At 38.6% G+C, this 13,371-nt stretch overlaps 1 protein-coding gene across 1 annotated transcript in view; it reads right to left on the bottom strand.

Moving 5' to 3' along the window:
* mslnb (mesothelin b) overlaps positions 1-9,446 on the bottom strand; it is a 66,490-nt gene extending 57,044 nt beyond the window's left edge. Inside the window, exons 1-8 of the mRNA XM_085409363.1 lie at positions 9,319-9,446; positions 6,984-7,081; positions 5,511-5,529; positions 5,366-5,399; positions 3,957-4,079; positions 3,529-3,728; positions 3,342-3,445; positions 44-156 (exon numbers count right to left, since the gene is read on the bottom strand). Coding sequence (XP_085265489.1) covers positions 44-156; positions 3,342-3,445; positions 3,529-3,728; positions 3,957-4,079; positions 5,366-5,399; positions 5,511-5,529; positions 6,984-7,035 — 645 coding nt within the window. The 5' untranslated portion in view covers positions 7,036-7,081; positions 9,319-9,446. The remainder of the gene's footprint in view (positions 1-43; positions 157-3,341; positions 3,446-3,528; positions 3,729-3,956; positions 4,080-5,365; positions 5,400-5,510; positions 5,530-6,983; positions 7,082-9,318) is intronic.
* Positions 9,447-13,371: the final 3,925 nt, after the last annotated feature.

The raw sequence follows: 13,371 nt of genomic DNA on the forward strand, positions 1-13,371 counted from the left end.
TATAAAATTCATAAAATCTTAATTAAGGCTCAGTTTAACTCACTCCATTGAAGACCACATTGAGCTCTGAAAAGTCCTTCAAGCGGGCCATGACACTGAAGGCACCAAAGTTCTTCATCAGCCACTCCGCACTGCCTTCATCTGGCCTCACACAGCCTGCACACAGATCACACATTGACCGACTGTGTACATACTAGCAGTTAGCTCCAACATTTGAACAAACTGAAGCTTTAATTGTGACTTAATGAATTTCAGTCTGTCTGCAGACAAATGCAGATTGTCAAAGATAAAAACTGCAAACATATTTTAGTAAAACATAGCACTTGATTTGTTCTGATGCTTTATTGTCTAACATGAGAACTTTGCTTCTTCTTTTAAATTTGATTTTATCCATTTTAAAAACCCAAATAACTTAATTAAGAACAAAACACATTATTAGCCCTAGCTGCACTTTGACCCTGTCCTGTGTTGTTTAACTTCTGGACAATGATTTTCCTCTTTGTCACAGAAGAATGCAATCCCCACCCCATTCCCTGCACAGTGTTCCCTGTCGGGGTTTTTGTGTGTGTGACTGCTCCAAATCTAGTAAGTTTGGTGCCTCCTTTTTTTTTTTATCAAAGCCTTTAAACACTTTAAAAGCTATTTCTATTTGTTTTTTCTGTCTACAAATGTTGTTTAATACCTCAAAACCCACCAAATAAAGACCTCAAGAAAGTAACACAAGTTGTTGCAAGAGGCTTATTTGGACGTTATTATGCAAACAGGCTTTTTGCATGAATGACATTTATAACATCGTTGGCACCTTCAGTTAGTGACAGCTGCTAATTTGGTACAGAAACATTCAAAACTTTTGAGAAAACCTATTTATTTGTTGTTTTGAACACATCCACACACCGTTTAGCAAACCTCAGTAAATGATTAGATCAGAATCAGAATCAGAATCAGAATCAGAATCAGAATCAGAATACTTTATTGATCCCTGGGGGAAATTATTTTTTGTTACAGTGCTCCATTTTAAACCAACATTAAGACAAGACAGACAATACGCTAACTAAGAATAGTACAATATATACATATATATACATACATACATACATAAGTCACTTATAAATAAATATTTGGAAAAGAAACATGTGTAGCTGTAGCAGCAAACAGTGTGTTAAGTGGATGCGTTGTACAGGGAGATGGCCACAGGCAGGAATGATTTCCTGTGTCGTTCAGTGGTGCTTTTCGGTAATCTCAGTCTCTCACTGAACGTGCTCCTGTGACTGACCAACATGTCATGGAGTGGGTGGGAGGTGTTATCCAACATTGTCTTTATCTTGGACAGCATCCGCCTCTCCGACACCACCTTGAGGGAGTCCAGCTCCATCCCCACAACATTGCTGGCCTTACGGATTAGTTTATTAAGTCTGTTGGCATCTGCGACCCTCAGCCTGCTCCCCCAGCATGCAACAGCATAGAGGATCGCACTGGCCACCACAGACTCATAGAAAATCCTCAGCATTTTCTGGCAGATGTTGAAGGACCTCAGTCGCCTCAAAAAATAGAGACGACTCTGGCCCTTCCTGTAAAGTGCTGTGGTGTTTTTAGCCCAGTCCAGTTTATTGTCAATGTGTACTCCAAGGTATTTATAGTCCTCCACAATGTCAACACTGACCCCCTGGATTGAAACAGGGGTCAAGTGTTTCCTGGTCTTCCTGAAGTCCACGATCAGTTCCTTGGTCTTTGCCACGTTGAGCTGCAGATGATTCTGCTCACACCACGTGACAAAGGAGTCGACCACAGCCCGGTACTCTGTCTCATCATCCCTGCTGATGCATCCAACCACCGCAGAGTCATCAGAAAACTTCTGAAGATGGCAGGTCTCTGTGCAGTGGCTGAAGTCTGTGGTGTAGAGGGTGAAGAGGAAGGGGGAGAGGACAGTCCCCTGTGGTGCCCCTGTGTTGCTAATCACCTTGTCAGACACACACTGTGGGAGACGTACATATTGTGGTCTTCCTGTCAGGTAATCAACAATCCAGGACACCAGAGAAGCATCCACCTGCATCGCTGCTAACTTATCACCCAGGAGGGTCGGCCTGATGGTGTTGAAAGCACTGGAAAAGTCAAAAAACATGACCCTCACAGTGCTCGCCGGCTGGTCCAGATGGGTGTAGACACGATTGAGCAGGTAGATGATGGCGTCCTCTGTTCCGAGACGAGGCTGATAAGCGAACTGAAGGGGATCCAGATGTGGTCTTACTATGGGTCGCAGCTGGTCCAGGATGAGCCTTTCCAGGGTCTTCATGATGTGGGAGGTCAGTGCCACGGGCCTGTAATCCTGGGGGCCACTGGGACGAGGCGTCTTTGGTACAGGGACGAGGCATGATGTCTTCCACATCACCGGGACCCTCTGCAGACTCAGACTCAGCATAAACAGTTTATGAAAGACTCCACACAGCTGGGGGGCACAGGTCTTGAGGACAAGGGGACTCACTCCGTCTGGTCCAGCAGACTTGCCTGAGTGAAGTCTCCTCATTTGCATCTCAACCTGGTATTGAGTGAAGGTGATGGGTGCGGGAGGGGTGTCAGGAATCTCACAGGAGGCAACATGTGAAGAGAGAGGCTGGCACAGTGGTGTGGCTCTGGATTCCAGGCTGACTGCAGGTGAGGTTGTGGGGGTGGGAGCAGACACTGTGGTGTCGAATCTATTGAAAAACAGATTCAACTCGTCGGCTCTATTCTCACCTCCCTCAGCTCCCCTGCTGTTGGTTGGCCTGAATCCAGTGATGGTCTTCATGCTTAGCTGTGTGCTGTGCTGTCTCCATGCCAGTACAAGCAAGAAGCAACTTTGTTGCTTGTGAAAGAGTTGTTGAGGGTCACATGATAATGAGAGACACTTCTAGAAAAAAGTTGTAGGAAATACCATTGCATGCCTTTGAGTTGTAAATATGTAAATATTAAGATGATGTTAACATGTTTGATCTACAAAGACTGGCACTGTAACTTTCATGTAAAGGGCCACGGTGTGAGTGTCTGAAAGGCGATACAGATACATTTCCCGGCACACGGTCATTTCCAAATCTGCTTGCAGTACTTTAACAGCTATTAGATAACACTTTGATAACCTGTGTAAGTACAATTTTGATAACACATGCACAATGCAGCGCTTAGGCCTATAGCAGCAGTTACGATAAATTAAGGTTTAGCTGGAATATGAATGTGAAACAGTTTCTATTTTTGACCTTAACTTGCAAAGAGTGATTAAATGCTAACCTCACAATACCGTGTGACATATTTGTACTGAAAGTAAAGTCTAGTTTATAGGAAGAAAAAGTTATTGGTATTAGACACGTTACCATCAACTGTTGCCGAAGACAGGAACGGGTACATAAAGAATGTGTAGATCCACTTTTGCCTGACTGGATCCATCTCAGAATAGTGTTGACTGAGCTCCTCCACTCTGCGAGGAGACGTGGGATGTTGGATTATTATACTAAAATCTCAAAATTACAGAAATAAAGATGAGGACAGTAAGAGGCCTACACAGTCTGGTAGGTGGAGCAGCTGAAGTTCCTGGTGCTGAGACAGGACAAGAACTGCTTGGTGATGGATTTCAGGAGCGGTTTCATGTTGACCTCCAACCACATCCTGACCAGATCTTGATTTTGTAGAGCGTCTGCAGTCAAGTCTAATTCCAGAGCGCCCTCCACACTCAAAATTGGTCCTCTTGTCATGCTTGATTTCTGTGGCAACAGTGATGGAGAGGCTTTATACTCACATGTTTCACCAATAAGCTACTCAGCATTCATCTGCTTACATGAAACCTACTGTCAACAGGATTTACAAGTTAGTGACCAACAAATAATGTCAGTGTTGTGACAGAATAAAAAAACAAACTTAGTCCATCCCTGACTGGTCATACTGGAATTTGTAACATCTGTTCTTCTGCTGAATGCTTGTTGAAGTCATACCATAAACGTGTACACATCCATTGTGGCTTCAAGAATTCCTTTCAGCTTTCGCATTTCATCTGCGCCCGTTTCTGTCGAAGGCAGGCCCACACACTGTAAGAAGTTCGAGGTGGCGTCTGGGACCTTGAAATTTATGACAAGTGGAAAAATTACTAAGATGGAAACCAAAAACAAAAATAATATTTCAATAACTAAAAAGCAAAAGCAATGAGATTAATTGTGCCTGATTGTGATTTATTACACTGATTGCCTGGTTACATGATTAATAATTCCTCTCATATAGTTGTACATATGAATACTTTACTGATCCCGCAAAGGAAATTGCTGTATTATGGCAGCAGCATAAAGAATAACAATAAAAACATCATTGTTTAAAACACCACAGCACCACACTGAAGGCCTTATTATGTGAAATAACTGTTAAAATAAAAAATAATAAAATAAGACAATAAAAATGATCTGAATTATTATAGCAAGATATATAAAGAGTTTGTTTTTAAATGTGACTATGTCAGAAGTCCTGAAGTTACTGTTGTCATTTAGTTTAAACAACAGGTTCACACCATAGATGACGCAGTTTTTATGGCAAGTGTATCTGATTTAGGTGTGCTGATTCTATGCTGATCGTTGTTATATACATATACACATATAAACAGCACTTAGTTTGTTTCCAGTTGCCCAGGGGAGATTTTGTTCAGATGCATATCTTAGCGAACTTTGGGCTGACACTACAAATCGGAACAATATTATGCTATGCTGTGAGATTTATGCCACTTGAATTAATTTCTAAACTGTCTCCTGTTCTTATAATAAGGTAGGTGTTGTTAATTTAGCTGCTAGCTAGCTAAATTAATCTTTTTACAACATTTGCTTAATGCTCTTAAAACAGGATATGTCACAAAATAAAAGTTATTAAAGTAGAAGTGATTTAATTCCGAAATAAAATGTATTCATAGATAACACAGAAAAATATTTTCAATATTAAAGAAAAATCTTTAATATTGAAAATATTTGTCATGAAACATAATCTTTCATCTTCTTAACGTGATAAAGCATTTCGCCATACTCGCATCAAATACTGGGAGTGTTTTCACAGTCACTCTTCAAAAGTATTTAATCAAGCTCAGTGAAAAAAACGATGTGAACAGGTCATGAGCTAATCTTGATCTTTTTGGTATGCGTTTTGGGCAGTTTGACAACTGTAGTCATAACAAGAATCTCATGACGGTACCTGTGATCTCACAACCACGCTAACGAAATAATATCCTAGCCATACTGACTGTTTGCATATATTCAAAGTCAGCTCAACATATGTTGCATGAAAAAATGTTTTAAAAGAATAGAAAGCAATAACAATATGACGTTTGTACTTGTAGCTTTGTGTTGTGTTGTGCTACAGTTACACTAACCTGTGTGCAGGCATCTTTTGTGCATACTCCATTACTGCACGATCCACCAATTACAGAAAATAAAGATTATACAGGTTATTGCATTTAGAAGAGTGTAAAATTTACAAGTGTAAATATTATGTCTGTTTCTGTGTCCTGATCTTACCTCTGTGCACTGGATCCTGCTGTTGGGATAAGACAGAGTTGCATGTTAGAGCTGAATCCTACCAATGCATTTCCCCAAAACTTGTTTAAGCAGCAGAGTTTGGAAATTATTTAAGTCCTATTTTTAATGCAAAATTAGCCAGGAAATAGCATACCAAATGTTTAAACTCTTTTCTTGTTTTTTAAATTGCTGATTTAAAGGCTATGTGGGGCTAATTAGTGACATGATTTAGTATAAATGATTTGGTTTGAGTTTTTCAGAAGCATACAATCCACACCTCTCAGTTACAATTTTACACAAAGTCCCAGCTTGTTGTTTAATGAGGTTGTAGAAGGGCATCAAAAACCACCCGGATTTGTATATTTGTAATAGTAAAATGCTTTTTTTTCTCTCTCGAGTGTATATTATTAAAATGCTGATGCTAAAAAGAAGCTCCTATTCTATTCTAAGAGACTGGTTACAGAGAAGTGTTGAAACTGTCAACAATACTGGCATCATATACGGGAGAAGATGTCACAAAATGACCAAGAAGGTACACGTAGCTTTAAAATTGTGCTGCTGAAATAATATTTGGTCAAAATGTTTCTGGTTTTGTAATAACAATAATAATATTAATAATAATAATTTGGTTTCTGGAAACCTTTCTAAAGCCCAAGGCCACCTTACAAAGCATAAAATATAAACAGTAAAAGGATAAAAACATTTTCTGTAAAACCAGTGGTAAGAATTGATACTAAGAAATAACCCATTGTTATTTATCTGCTTAAGCCCGTTATTGTTGTCTAGAAACTACCTAAACACACCCATGAACCGCACCATTGTTGCACCATTTTGACTCATTTTCATTATTCATGGCTTAAATAAATACTGGTGTCATGAAAAAACAAATATGTATAAATCCACAGCTGAAAGTAGTCCTCATCAAAAGCATCAAAAGCAAAGTTGACAGTTACGAGAAGTTCATGAGCCACCTGAACACGAGTGGGTTTTTAAAAAAAAGAAGTATTAATATTATCTTATAAATATTAATACGTTAATTTTAGATTATAGTATTTAAAGTGTATCATGTGTAAGTTTCTTAATCTACTGTCCAAGGCAAAATGGCCATTGGTCTTATGTGAGTGTCAGCAAAGCACATCAGCTGAGTACTTTCCCTCCACACTCTGGCAAGATTTTAATCAACATTAACTGAACCTGAGCAAATAAAGCTTGTGTGGATGAATGCAGATTTATTGTTCTAGTGCGTATTTACAGCAGCAGAGTAATGTTTGTGGGGCTACAATAGTCATGTTCCTTATGATTCATAGGTCATGGGAATAAAGGGACATGAAAATATCTCAACAACATTTGTAATGATGTGATTTTATTGTCAGTTTAGGAGATTTTTCCCCCAATCATGCCACCGGTCTTTCCTTTTAATGAGCTGCTGATTCTTATACATATATACATTAAACACACAAAACTTCCTCTTACCAAAGGAGCTCCCCAGTAGGTAAACCAATAGGAACAGGTAGCGAGCTCTCATAATGCAACCAGTCTCATGAGATGTGAGGGCTTTGTGTTGAAAATCACTGGGGAGAGAAGAAGAGAAAGCAGCTGACACAGTCATCCAGGAACTACAGGCATCACATAACTAACAGGTGGATTAATGATCGGGATGTCTAAATAACTGGCACTCAGTATCAAAGTGCTATATATCACATCTTGGTCAGACATCATCAAATTAGGGGCGAACCGCTTGTGGCTCAAGCCATCTAAAGCTTTAAACATTATATAACCAATCTTTTTAGGCAAACAATGAAAAGTCAGTCTATTACTGACCTTTCACTCGAATGTCTGTGTGTTTAGTGGCTGAAAGGAATCAGGGAGTGGCTGTTAGATGTCTTACATACAGCCACCTAAAGTAACCCATAACAAAGTGACATTAAAGCATGATGGGAGAACTGAAGCATTAGTGGAAAGAATGCTGAAACCCTGCCTCACACGGCTTATAACAATGAAAACAAAGATAACCTTCACATAACCCTGCTCATAAACCACATTGCAAATTGTCATCACTAGTAGAGTGATTCCTTTAACAAACCTTCTAATTTTGACTTTTGTGGCACTTTCCTTCAGAAATGACCTAAAACTTTATCCAAATCTGCTGCTGCTGCTTTTCACAGAACTGTCCGTTTGTTTGAGTACAGTGAAATCACGCAATGCACCGATGACTTCATCGTTACGCTTGGCCGTGGACACCATTGTCACAATGTTAGGCACTTGCTTCTGTTCCTTGAGAAACATATAAAGAAGTACAAACATTCTCGCACGCAATATTGAGAGTCATGCTGGTATCTTGAAATGCTGCTCCTTTACACGTTAGTCACTCAAACCAAACATGGGCCTCCACCTACATGTCAATTCTTTTGTAAGGGGTTTGATATGGTGACCAAAAGCTTTATCAATATACATGTGATTACTTTATAAGGAGCAGCTTTGATCTGCATTTGGGAGGTTTGTTTGTTTCCACAAAGCGGCCACACACTCACGAAACATACAAAACCAACATGACTTATTTAGCTTTTTGAGTTTTTCCTCAACTGTTATTTTTTATTTTACAAGACTTTTGTAAAAAAAAATTAAAAAAGAGGTCAAATTTGATTTTTACTTATGCCACACACAATGACCATTTCTAATCCAGCAACAGTCAAAATGTAATCATTTACTAAAAGAAGAGAAAAACCTATAATGTTATAGATAAATTGTGCAGTTCTTATCATACAAATATTTTACACATCGGCTCCCCCCAAAACTCTCGCCCTGTTTATGCCTCATCATATGTTGCAACAGCGAGAACAAATAATTATTTAAGGTTAAAATGTCCTCCTCCTCTTCGGCCCTTTGTACTTGAAAGACCAACACCACTGAGACACTTTGTGAATAATTTGCCATTTTCAAAGACAGAACGTGTTGGAAAACTTTAGTACTTTTAATGCTGGTTACACAGCATAGCCAAATTTGCAAACATTTCAAAATAAACACATGTAATATATATATATAAAAAATGACATTTCAGAGTTGTTGTTTTTCTAAATGTTAGCTTGAGATATATAAAGCAAATAGTACTGCATTGTTACTGGCAGTCATCTGAACTGTCAGTTTGTGGAGAATAAAATAGAGAATAAGAAAACGTGAAAAAATAAAACAAGCCATCCCCGCTAAAGACGCCTTTTATGTTCGAGTAAAAATAAGTAAATATAAGAAGTACTTTATTTTTTATGCTTTACTTATAGACGTGTAATAACTTGTACTATTTGCTGTATGCACTTTGAATTTAATATTTTCCTGCTTCTGTGTTTAAAGATTTTTCAGTGTAGTATATTTTCTTATGAACAAGAGTAAAATATTTTGATCTCCTTTAGAAAGTCATATTTTTTATTGGTACCACTGTAAAGAGCACAGTGATGCCATTTCTTCGAGGATAACACACCAACCTGAAGACTCTTGGTTTAATAAGGTAGCTGTTATTTCCATGCATGCAATCCGCAAATAGCGCGTTGTCACTGGAGGTAAACCCTCGCAGGGCAAGAAAGACCAAATTATTATGAGCTGAAGGGATTTTCTGCTTTGTCTGCGTCTGTTTGCTACTGAATAACAAGCCTACATGCAGCAGTGATTAAAAACATCTCTTGAATAGAAGTAGATCTATGAGTTAAGTCTGTGATAAGCTTTAAAATGAGCAATATGTCCTTTTGATGGAGTTTCAAGGCTGAGTAGGAACTTAAAATGATAAAACAGCAAATCAAATCAAAGCCAGATTTCTTACCAGATCACGTCTGTAGGTAGAGTTGTTCAGGTCTTGTAAATCGCCTCTGTTAAACACTGTCTTCTGACACTGGAGGCACCGGCGCACGAGTGAAGGGTGTGTTTCCTTGTGACTGTGACACCGGTGATGATGGCTGAATCCTACCTGTTGCTCAAGAGGGCTGGCCCTTTTTCTTTTTTTGTAGGAGTGTATCATATTGTAATCAGAGCTTTTATGTAGATGACGGCAAGGAATCTGCTGCTTTGTCTGTGAATGTGTGTATAAAGTGGAGCAAGAGACATACAGCATAAAGTTATTTCTGAATAGCAGGTTGCACTTCCACTTTGTTTTTTGGATTTCTTGGCAACTTGTTGTAGACACCAAAATAAAGGCTGACTTTTTTCCCAATGATGAAAAAGAGATTTTGTCAGTCTTCAGGCTTTCCTCTGTCATTTAGTAACTTTTGTCGTTCGCTCTGTAAAATCAACATATCTACAGTAAATGCTGCGTCCAATCATTTTGAAAACAAGTTATTTTGGGTTTTGAGAGGCTTCATTTGCCTGTTATCATAAACACGTACACAGCATGGCATGCACACGCAGATCCAGTTAAACTGGTTTGCTGCTCTGGCTGAAAAGAGAAATGAATACAGGTTTTACCAGAGTGAATCGATTCAGGAAAAATGGTGTCCGACGGGTGCAGTGAGAACATACGTCAAAGTTATTTCACAATATGAAAAAGGAGAAGAAATCACGGCATGTCTCCATTACCTTTTTGGCTCACTATAATCAAGCCATTTTCACACACGCAATGCAACCTTGAACTACTTTTGATGTCACGCACCAGGTTCTTATTACAACGTGATGTCCAGATGTACTAATTTAAGCCGGTGAATTAACGGCGAGTGGTCGCGCTGCTTCTTACTGCCAACACTTTTTACTCACCTGAACTAACATTAGTTCATTATTAAGGACATATGAGAACCTTTAGACAGCCTCACAAATCTGTCCGCAGTTCATCTGTGAGTGACACACTCTTGAGCACTTCAAGAAAAACAATCCTAACTCACACTCGCTGGTGTATAACAAGTCTTATTGCTCCTCTTAAAGTTGACGGTTTGTTTATGCACATTGTTTGTTTTCAGTGTATCGTATTACATCTCTCTAGCTACTTATGAAAAGAACATGGCTATTGATATTCATGGATGTTTGGGAGGCATTGGGCTATTTATTCAATGAATCACAGTCAGATGTTAGGGTTAATTAACACATTGCTTTCAGGTCATGTTCAGCTCTCCCGTAAGTTTCTTTTTTTCTTCCCATTTAACTTTTCCACTTGTCATAAATTTGAAGGTCCCAGATGCTATCTTGAACTTGTTTTTCTTGAACACAACAGACACGTGCATCATTTATGGTATGAATTCAACAAGCTTTCTTCAGAAGACCAGTGAGGGATACAATGAGTTTTTCTGCTCCTTCTTTTTGTTTTGCTGTGTCACAACATGGATATTTTCCATCCCATGATATGCTAACTTACTGCTCTAAACATTAGGTTATATGTAACCATATGAATGCTGATTAGCTTTTTGGTGAAACACATGAATAAAGCCTCTCCTTCACTGCTGCCACAGACATCAAGCATGACTGTCGGGACAGTGTTGAGTGTGGAGGGAATTAGACTTGGCAGCAGTCCCTCTGCAGCAGGGTGTCGAACTCCAGGCCTCGAGGGCTGGTGTCCTGAAGGTTTTACATATCACCCTGGGTCAACACACCTGAATCAAATGATTAGTTCATTACCAGTGCTTGGAGAACTTCAAGACATGTTGAGGGGGTAATTTAGCCATTTAAATCAGCTGTATTGGATCAAGGACACATCTAAAACCTGCAGGACACCGCCCCTTGAGGCCTGGAGTTTGAATCAAGATCTGTTCAAGATGTGGATGGAGGTCAACATGAAACCGCTGCTGAAATCCATCACCAAGCACTTCTTGTCCTGTCTCAGCACCAGGAACTTCAGCTGCTCCACCTACCAGACTGTGTATGTCTCTTACTGTCTGCCCAAAGTGGATGTACACATTGTTTATGTACCCGTTCCTGTCTTCGACAAGAGTTGCTGGTAAAGTGTCTAATATAAACAACTGTGACTTACTCTAAACTAGAATTTACTGTCAGTGTGAAACCTGTTATGTTGCACAATCCTCTGAGGTTAACATTGAATCACTTTTTGCTAGTTTTGGTCAAGACTGCGAGCAGTTTCATGTTGTAATTTAACCTAATTTGGTCCTAAATGCTGCTGCAGGTCCAACATCTGCATCTCAAAGTGCATCCATCTATGAATCATGACATTTGGTTGTAAGTATACAGGTTAACCATGAGATGTGGGATTGTACGTCTCTTAGGTGTGACTAAGAGATCTGTTGTTGACCTACATCACCTGAGTGATCCCTCGGCATACGGCCTCATGATTACTCCCCAGCCGTTTCTCATCTGACTTACAGTGGTGTCCCCTGCTATCACTTTGTTTTGTTTGCTGGTTCACTTCCCAGTGTTCCCCGGCTCTCTGTACCCTTGAGTTTTTTGATTCATTTTTCATCTGCCAAGCTTCTTCTGTGGTCTCAAGGACATTTGCAAACATTTGTATTTACCCCAATGTTTCCATATTCAAACCCATTATCAGTCTTGATGCTTGTTTTCTTTAAACATCACTTAACTGGTGTTTAGATGCTTTAGAAATTAAGATATTCCTCCTCAGAGAAGCAGAAGCGCTACTAAATAAACCATATTTCAAAATTATTATGATAATGGAATAGGCAACAAACAACAAGGGTCCACAACTCAAGAGAAATATTTATAAATATCACTGTTACGTCACAAAGAGTCACTTCAGGTTAAATGATTTCACTGTGTGCTCAGTGTGGTCACCACGAGCTGGAAGGAGAGCAAATAAAATTGTATTGCGAAAGTTTTGGCTCATGTAACAGTACATGAGTATTTGCTGAATGAATTAACAAAAAGTTTAATTTACTATTATTATTATTATTATATTTCAGTATTTGTATATAACAATACTTATAACAATATAACGAACTGTATATAGGAAATGAGAGAAGGGTTTATTATATCAGCCACCCTTGAAGGTAATAGGATAGGGAGGACATGTGGCATATTTTCTAATTATATATTGTTGCATGGAGCCTGTAAATATCTCTAAAGTTTTTTGTTGTTGTCTTTTTTAATCTTTTGCAAAGAAAAAAAAGTGTTGGCATATGACAGAGGTGTAAACATAAGGCTCTGGACTGCAACTTAAGAAAATACCAGCAAATAGGAAAATGTTGCAAAAACACACAAAACACAAAGAAAGACAATAATGTGGCAGCTGTGAAGAACTGCCCTCAGGCACGCTTGAAAGAACTGAGCATTTATCTGTGTTGTGGGGAAGAAAAAGATGCAGGTGATGTGTTTTTTAACTGCATGGTTCATTTAAAACTGTATATACATGTTTGGTATTAACCTTTACTGTTAGTTCACTGTCCTATGACTGCTCCCTCACAATATTGTCTCACCCAAATCATGGAACAGTTATGTTTTGTGAGTTTTCTTTTTTTGTATGTGTGCTTTTGTGGTGTTTTATTTTCTCTTTCTGATGTATTTTATGTGCTTCTGCAACTTTTTAAGTTGCAGTGCATTTGACCTTTCAGAATCGCCCAGAAAACACTTTAATCTGACCCAGACGACAGCTTTGGAAAATGTAAAGGCGGGAATCAATTTTACACATTCACATATATTTTCATAATCTTTACAGCTTGTCCTGATAAAGGAATCCCTTACAGCCATTCATATTACACCAGAAGTAAAGTTATACAGTAGATTTAATTAAATGACAGAAACGTTCCTGTTTTTTCATTATCTAATATAGATAGATTTTTGTTTTCATTTTTATTTATTTATTTTTATTATTATTTCCTAACAATATATCCACAGTAAAATAAATAAATGTGCAAATAAAGTAGGACATTTTCTGGTGATTAACAAAAACGACGACAATGGCTTACCAGGACTTTTTCTCTGATTTTAC

This window comes from Rhamphochromis longiceps, linkage group LG6 (genome assembly GCF_057381845.1).
Source record: "Rhamphochromis longiceps isolate RC_006_pf linkage group LG6, R_longiceps_female_GT1.1, whole genome shotgun sequence".
Lineage (NCBI taxonomy): Eukaryota > Metazoa > Chordata > Actinopteri > Cichliformes > Cichlidae > Rhamphochromis > Rhamphochromis longiceps.